We start from the raw sequence: 8295 nt of genomic DNA on the forward strand, positions 1-8295 counted from the left end.
TTCTGCCCAAAGCCCTCCAGCGGCCCCTCATCTCACTCAGAAAAAGCCAAAGTCCTCAAAATGACCTACTAGCCCTTTGCTACCTGGTCCCTGATGCCTCTCTGACCTCATTCCTTCTTCCATCCCTTGGCTCCAGCCACTCCGGCCTCCCGACCGTGCCCAGAAACAGTCTGGCCAGGCACACACCTGCTCAAGCCTTCCTATGAGCTGTTCCCCTGCCTGGAACCTCTCATGCCAAATGGAATCTCCTGGTACTTGGGGCTTTTTCCCCTTGATTTGGGTATCCCCAGCAGCTGGAAGACTCCTAGCTCCCATAGGCTCTTGGTTGCTTGTTGAATGAATGTTCGAACGTCAGTTACGAGACCTGCCGTTTGGAAGGGGGGCACCCCACTGGTGGCCCTCGCTGTCCCTGTACCTCTGGTGGCACTCTTCTTGCAGGACAACCCTCCAGCTTCTGGGGCCACTGGGCCTGCCTGGTCAGGGAGCCAGAGTAGCCTGGGAGGTTAAGTCACTGTCCCCCAACTCCAGAGCAGCCCTTGGCCAATGACCAGAAAGCCCAGCCCCCACCCCTGCTTGCACCAAGCCAGATGCTGCATTCAGGGTCTGCTTCTGGGGACCCCCACTTAAGACAGGGGCCTTCCTCTGCCCCCCATAAAGATCCGATTGGACTCGAGGGTCTGGGACTAGGAGGAACCGGGGTCTCGGAATATACTCTCCCCTCTGCTTGACACAGGCTCTATTAGCTGTCTCCCCACTGTGGCCCCCCCACCTTTTCATTCCCTTTGGAAATCTGACATATTCACCACATACACACAGGAGCGCGCACAGCGCAAGCCTGCCGTGTGCCAGGAACTGGTATAAACAAGAGAACCGGAACTTGGGTTTTTAGTTCCATGCCCCAAAAGTCACACCTCTCCCCTACCCAAGGCTGCCTCAGCCATGACCTTGAAGGGTCCTTCCTTCTAGCCCACACTTCTGTATTTCACTACATATATGCTCATGAACGACATATGATATCGCTTGGAGGTTTTTAAATTCATGTGAACGCTCACGTTGAAGATGCCATTCTACAATCTGTTTTGCTCACCATAGGGGGACCCACGTCAATAGAACTAGGTCTGGTTTATTCACATGAACTGCTGAACCATATCCATAGAATGAATGTACCACAGGTTATCTATTCGTCCCCTTCTGACGGTGAAACTGTTTCTAGCTTTCCTGCAGCTGCAGCCACTCGGTGTCCCTTGGTCCCTTCCCAGGGGTCCCTTTCGGAGCTCTTGCCTCCTGCCAGAGGACTCTTAATGTCTGTTCCCTGAGAGCAGGCCCCAGAGTTGAGCCCTGCGGCCCGCACTCAGCAGTACCACGTACCGAGCCCCAGGAGGGTGGTGGGATTGTGCACTAGGCCTTGATCTCTTTGTGCTGGGGACAAGCTGGGATGGCCTGGGACAGCCCAGGCCCATGAGGCCCTGAGGTCAACACTCAGTCCAGTCAATGTAGATTAGGACCCTGGCCATGGGACACTTGGGGCTTCTGGATGGGTACCGGTTTCAGTCAGCCCTGACACCAGGACATAGGGTCTACCGGGAAGAGGTCGCCCCTTGCCTACTGACCCCACATCATCACAGGATCAAGGAGCAACCCACCAACTTTGCTGTGGCTTAGGGAGCTTTCCGAGGGCCAGGCACTGCACACTTCATTCGTCTCATCACGCCCGGGGCAGGCATTAGCTCTTTTCCAGGAGACACTGAGGTCAGAGACATTAAGCTGCTCAAAGGTACATAGCCAGAAAGTGGCAGAGAGGGATGCAAACCAATACCCAAGTCATCTGATTCAGAGACATGGATGCCCATTGGCCACACCAAACAGTGCCCTCCTCTGCTGGGGCCTTGGCTAGGCCAAAGCTGGGGAGTGAGCCCCTGCTTCCTCCTGCCACAACAAAATGGGTGGCGAAGCCCAGGTTCCCTGCGGGTTCAAAGGAGAAATCTTCTCAGGAATGGCAGGTCCAGGCCCCAGCCTGGCTGGGAGATTAACCATGGCTCAAAACACACCCAGCTACCGATTCCCCAAATGTGAATGCCATGGCCGTAGGAAGGGCAGCTGGAGGCCGTGGGGGGTCTCAGGTGCTGCAGACACCTCCTGCCTCCAGCCCTGAGGTCCCCAAGCACCAAGTTACCAGGCAGTGAGAAGCACAGGGACCTCACTCCCATGCCGGGCTGCTCCCAGGACTGAGCATCACCCAAAGCTCTCAGAGCTTCCGTGGGCGAGGTCAATAAACTTTGGGCAAGGCCTGGCTCAGGCATGGTTGGACGGGGGCTACACGGAGCCGCTAAGGGAGGTGAGGAAAGAGACCACGGTTCCCAGCCTCAGACCACTGGGGTACCTTGAAGGGAGAGGAGGCTTCAGGGAGTCTGGGACAGGTGTGCACGGGGCTCCAGGCCACTCAGGGCACTTGACTAGGGAGATGGGCAACAGGAGAACACAGTCCAAGAAAGGGGGTGGAGGTCAAGAACATCTCTAGAATGCCATCCAAGGCACGAGGAGGACGATGCAGCCTGGGCTGTCTCTGGGGTCTGCTCCATTGGCCCCTGCGCTGGGGCCAAAGCAGACTGGCTTCAGTACCCTTGCGGGGAGTGACCCCTGCCCTCCGAGCCTACAAAGGGGTCTGTGGGCGCCTCTGGTGAGTCAATCGTCTGGTAGTCACCGCGCTCCTGTGATGGTCCAAGGAAACCTGAGGGTGGGGGGGATGAGGGGGGAAGGAAAAAACGAAGGGTGAGGACTCAAGGCAGTCTACTGAGTCCCAACCAAGATCCACCCACCCCCCACCAGGAAGGCACTGGGACAATGACGGGGGCAGCAGCCCCCCCCGCCCGCCGGCTTTTAGCAGGTGTTCAGCCAATCCTCCCATCGCCCTCCAGAGCAGGTATTTGGGTTGCCCCCACTTCACAGACAGGGAAACTGAGGGTCAAAGAGATGAACTGACTTGCCCCCAGTATGGTGCTTGATGCGGAGGACACTAAAATTCAAGCCAAGGCAGCATGGGCCCAAAGCCAGTGCTCTTGGCCATCACACTGGGGCCTTCCCAGAGCAGCACGCATCTGAGCAGAGGGACGCCCAGCCCTGGCCCACAGGCTCCTCTCCTGGGCAGAGTGGACCCCGAGCTACTGTGACCAGAAGGCCCAGAGCTGGCACAGTTGCAGAGCCCAGAGCTCTGGGCTGGGGGTCCTAGGTAGGGGGGAGGGCTCTAAGTGCCCATGCTCTTTGCTCCCCTCTCTGCCCTGCACACTTGACGCTGAACAAGTCCCAGGGGCTCTGGGCACCAGCTCCTTCATCTGCCCAGTGGAAGGAATGTGAGTGACTCCCCGCAACCCCAGGGCATTGCTGAGATCAGCCCTGGGGAGGCCACAGGTGCCTTTTGCCCTGGCCCAGCTGCCCCTCTAGGTGGGTCATGGGCCCCTCCGGGCCTCTCTTCTTGGGAGGGGACAGTGGAAGACCACCCCCACCCTCTCCCCACCTCTCTGAAAGGAGATGAGCAGTATGTGAGAGAGAACAGGAAAATGGCCCAGCCGCTCAGGAGGGTGTGGGAGGGGCAGTGGCGGGCCAGGCTGAGGTGACCGGGACATTAGCAGGGAAAGCACCTGCAGTTCAGGGCCAGCTTCGGCTGAGGCTCCACGGCCCATGCCAGCAGACCCCCTCCCTTGGCCACCCAGACCCCACATGGCAGGAGGGGAGGCTCTAGGCATGGGGCTGAGAGGAGAGGCTGGCCCCGTGGATGCCTACCAGCCTCAGGCTGCAGGCCGCCCAGAGCTGCCTGCGGGACTGGGGCACACCCAGCTGCATCTGTGCTCGGGTTGCGACGGGGCTCTGGTCCTGCCCCCAACTCTGCCCGGAGCCTGATGCCCGGGAAAGCTCACAGCAGGCTGGGATGGGAGCCCTGGGCTCGTGCAGCAGAGACGGGAGCTTGTAGACCTTCTAGCCTGGTCGTCAGTGTCGGCACCCACCTCCCCCACCCCCACGCCTTGAGCCCTCGTCCCCGGGGCAAGGCCGGCTCACTTGGGCAGGGGCTGTGGGTCAGGCAAGCCAGAGACAGGGGAGACGTGGAAGATGGCGCCGCCAGCACCTTGGCCAGCGAGAGGGGCAGTCAGGGAGCTGGCCGGAGGTGGTGGCCTCACCAATATGGAGCAGGAGCTCACCCCCGCGCTCCCGGTACATGTGGTAGACAAAGCAGCAAGACAAGGGCTTGAGGAGCAGGCTGAGGATGGCCATGCCGGCACCAAAGCGCTCTGTGTCCGTGAAGCCGGCCCGCTGGTAGAAGACGCTGATGTGGACGATGTCCAGGAAGATGGTGGCCGCCAAGCCACCGAGGAACTGCAAGACAGGCCAGGCACAGGGCCCGGGGGGCCAAGTGCCATCAGGGTTTATGAGCACCCTGACGCTCCATCACGGCTCATGGCTCCCTTACCACGAACACCAGACTGGAAGCTCCATTTGTGCCCTCCTGTGTCCTTAGGCTTTGCTGGAAAACAGATCAGCAAGCAGGCAGGACCTGGTGGGTGAGACGCCTGACCGAGGACTACAGCACCCAGTGCAGGGATGTGGGGACCCAGGTCTGGACCTAGCCTGTGGCCACTATGAGGCACAAGACTTGGTTCCAGAACCTCTGAAATGTAAGGTCCCTTGGAGTTCACCCAATCCGTCTGCACCACAGGGAACTCCCTTCTTAGTCATCCTGACAGGCCCTGCTGGAGAGCTGGCTGCCCCTCGGGGCGCAGTGGGTGCTGGGAAGCTCCCCCATGGCAGAGCTCAGCAGGGCTGTGTCCACTCTGACCTCACGAAGTACAGCAGTTCCCTCTTCGTGGGGCTCCCTGCTGAAAGAGGGCCCTAGAGGTGGGTTATCGGGGACATGCTCCAGTGCCCTCGAGGAGTGGCCAAGCTGGGGCACTTGGGGGGACCCCGCCCATGCTTCTCTCGGGGGAAGGCACTGAGCAGACTCAGGGCTCCCGGAGCCAGGCAGGCTGAGAAGCGGGCCAGGCTAGTGAAGACACACCTGGGCTGGTAGCTGGCTTCTTGACAAGGCTTTAGAAATGGAAAACAGGGGGTGGGGTGGGGGCCCCCTTCCTCGGAAGAGACAGGATTGGGATGGGTCAAGGGGGGTAAGAGGGGGGCCACAGACCACCCCGAGGCCGGTCCCTTCCCTGCTTCCCCCACCTCACCAGACTTATGGCGTCGATGGAGTCCCGCTGAGCGACGGCCCACACACCCACGGCCAGGATGGTGAAGTTGGCCCAGGGATAGGGGCCCGAGAACGTGATGCAGCCCCTGTGGGAAGAGGCACCCGAGTCACGTCAGGTTTCTGGATTCTGAAGTGTTCCCTACAGAGAACGCGTACAAAGCTGTGAAGTGTAGAACCTGACTCAGCTTGATAGTCTTTGTCACCTGACTTTTTGGTTTTAAGAAGCTAGTGCGGGGGCCCCAGCCCAGACCACAACTCAGAATCTTGGGGGATATGACTGAGAAATCTGTATTTTGACCTTGCTTCCCAAAGTCATTAGCCATGACTTTCACTGTCTGCATTATTCACAACCATTTTACATGTGCAGCATACTTTAAGGTCTGCAAAATGCACACAGAAGCTCAGCGGTTTCCAGTCCTGCTTCGGCAGGGAAATCGCCCCATAGCTCGGCAGGTAAAACAGACAGTAATAATGAAATCAAGCCTGTGGCAGGCCCCGGGGAGTGTTGGATGAGCACAACATGCTTCTCCCTCACAGCCCCTGAGGGATGTGCGCTATCCTTATACCCATTTTACAGATGGAAACCAAGGTCCCAAGAGGTGGGCCATTTGCCTAAGGTAACCCGGCTGGACCACAGCTGAGCCAGGACCTGCCCAGGTCCATCTGAATCCCAAGTCTGCCATCTCTGGGCAGGAGTGTGATATAAGAAATAGGGTCCACCCCTAAGCAAGTGATCCCACCTTGTATCTTGGATCATAAAATATCTACTTGCTGAGCTGTGGAGCCAACCCACAGAAGGTGCTCAGCCCAGTGGCTGGCTCCTAGACACCCTCAAGAAATGTTAGTGGTTATTACAGTTTCTAAAACTCGGCTTTCACCTTCCAGTGACCTTACAGGCTAAATGGGAGGGTCAGTAATGCACTCATTTTATAGGTGAGAAAATGACTCAGGGAGTCTAAGTGACTGACCCAAGGTCACAGACACACAGAGCTCTAGCCGGCATCCACCCCACAGCTGCCTCAGGGAGTCCAGCAGGCTATGTGAGACGGGCCCCCTGGCTTTAGCACCTCACACCTTCCAGATACAAAGACCAGAGTCATGCCAAGCCCCTGAAGGGGCCTGGGCAATGTCTGGAGGAGGATCTGAGCTGTGGGGACTGCCCTGGGCCAGCCACCTCCCCTAGGATAAAGGCTTGAAGCTTCTGGGATGGGGGGAGGTGATGGCAGAGGCCTCTGGAAACTGCCTGCCCCTCAGACATTCTTGGGACATGGAGATGCTGATGACATTCTTGACAAAGGTGCTATTTAGTTCTGGAACTGGCCAGGAGACACATGGACGAGAGCCTGGGGGTATATGGACCCAGATCCTGGGAGACAGGTGGACACAGAAGTGGTCACCTGCGGAGTCACTCACCAGGTCGTCAGCAGCCAGTGAACCAGCAGGATCATCTGGGGGAAGGAAAGAAAAGAACTATGAGTGAGACCACAATCTGGGGAGGGGTGAGGAGAGCTTCTGGAGCCAGAAAACACAGGAAGCACCTGTCTAGCACCTAACAGGGCTTTACAAATATGTTTAAACAACAACAACAAAACACCAGCAACAGTGAGCGAAGCAGGGGTGAAGGAGGAAGAGTGCAGGTCAGGCTGGGGGAGCTGCCATGTCACTCGGCCCTACTCCCTTGGGGCAGCAGACACCCACACGCCCTCCTGCTTCCCTCCTGCTTCGCAATCTGCTCTGGCATCAGAGGATATACCTGGACAGGGAATGGCTGGGGGGAGGAGTGGGACTCAAACGAGGCTGGTTTCTTGGCACACAGAGCTGGGGTACAATGTGGGGCACAGTGGTTGTCTGCTACCTGCATCCAAGGAGCAGGAGAGCACCAGGGGGCAGGAGGGGAAGAGCAGGGGGAGGGTAGCGAGGGCCTCAGCAAGGAGGGTGGATTTTTTTCTAGATTTCTACACCATTCTACCCCTTTCATTTTCCCATATGTCCTGAAAATCGCAGCCCCCTTTACTAGAACTTGTCTCTACTCTTGGTAATCAAAAGGGCCCTGCTTGGAAAGCAAATGAAGAAGGAGGGAGCAGATGCTATGGGGAGGGCAGGGCGGCTGTCAGCTGGAGCTTCGGAAGTAGGAGGGCGCTCCTGCTAAGGGATAGGCAGGGACCAGCCAGGCAAAAGGGAGGAGAGCAAGGTGTTCCAGAGGTGGCAGAGGGAACATAAATGGGGAGGAAGAGGGAGTGGACCCACACCAGCAGGGGTCAGGAGTCCCATGTCAGGAGCTTCCATGGGGGTCCCAATGGTAGATGGGGGACCTTGAAAGAGTTACTCAAGGGATTGGGGGGGGTCAAGCTGGGAGGGGGGATGCCCAGAGCCCGGGGAGGGGGCAGTGTACTGGCCTGAGTGTGAGGGTAGACACGGCAAGAGTGTGCAGTGAAGGGCCCAGGCTTCTGGACCGGTGAAAGGGCAGAAATGGGGATTGCCACCTGCAAGAAAGAACTCTGGCTTTGGAGGGAAAAGCCCTTCGAGAAGAGTTACTATTTACTGCACACCTGCTCTGTGCCAACACCTCACGCCTCCTTCTTTGGGCCTCACGAGAGCCTCTGGAACAGACACCATGATCATTCCCATTTTACAGATGGGAAAACTAGACTCCGAGGAAAATTAAGTTAATCTAGATTCCACCGATGGTGGGGTGAAACTCGAGTTCAAGTGTAAGTCTGACTCCGGTGCTCCCAACCTTCGCAGGGTGGGAGGGCCCGGGCTTTCAGCGGAGGGGAGCCATTGGAGCTTGTGACAAATGTGGACATTTTCTGCACATGGGGGGAGCTGAAACGGCCGGGACGTTCCACCTTGACCCCCCAGGGCCCAGTGCGAGTGAACCAAAAGGGCTCTGGTGCCATGGCCTGAAAGAGAGTCGTTAAGCTGGGAGAACAGCCCTGCAAGGACCAAAGCTCCTGACTTTACGGAGCAGCCGAGCCCCTGAGAAAGCCACGTGTGTACTCTACGGAAGGCTGGCGCTAGAAGGGAGCTTCGTGATTGGCTACCTCCGCTCTGGAAGGGAGCTT

General features: G+C 58.0%; 1 protein-coding gene across 2 annotated transcripts in view; it reads right to left on the reverse strand.

The window, feature by feature from the left end:
• Positions 1 to 1103: 1103 nt before the first annotated feature.
• The window catches only part of AGTRAP (angiotensin II receptor associated protein), a 12836-nt gene continuing 5644 nt past the window's right edge, over positions 1104 to 8295 (reverse strand). The window contains exons 2-5 of one of the 2 annotated variants that reach the window (XM_035019791.1): positions 6644 to 6678; positions 5211 to 5316; positions 4191 to 4365; positions 1104 to 2728 (exon numbers count right to left, since the gene is read on the reverse strand). In XM_035019791.1, coding sequence (XP_034875682.1) covers positions 2613 to 2728; positions 4191 to 4365; positions 5211 to 5316; positions 6644 to 6678 — 432 coding nt within the window. In that variant the 3' untranslated portion in view covers positions 1104 to 2612. Of the gene's footprint in view, positions 2729 to 4169; positions 4366 to 5210; positions 5317 to 6643; positions 6679 to 8295 lie in introns of both variants that reach the window. The other variant, XM_035019790.1, reaches the window with a different exon arrangement.

This window comes from Mirounga leonina, unplaced genomic scaffold, assembly GCF_011800145.1.
Source record: "Mirounga leonina isolate KUSES-001 unplaced genomic scaffold, KU_Mleo_1.0 Mir_173, whole genome shotgun sequence".
Lineage (NCBI taxonomy): Eukaryota > Metazoa > Chordata > Mammalia > Carnivora > Phocidae > Mirounga > Mirounga leonina.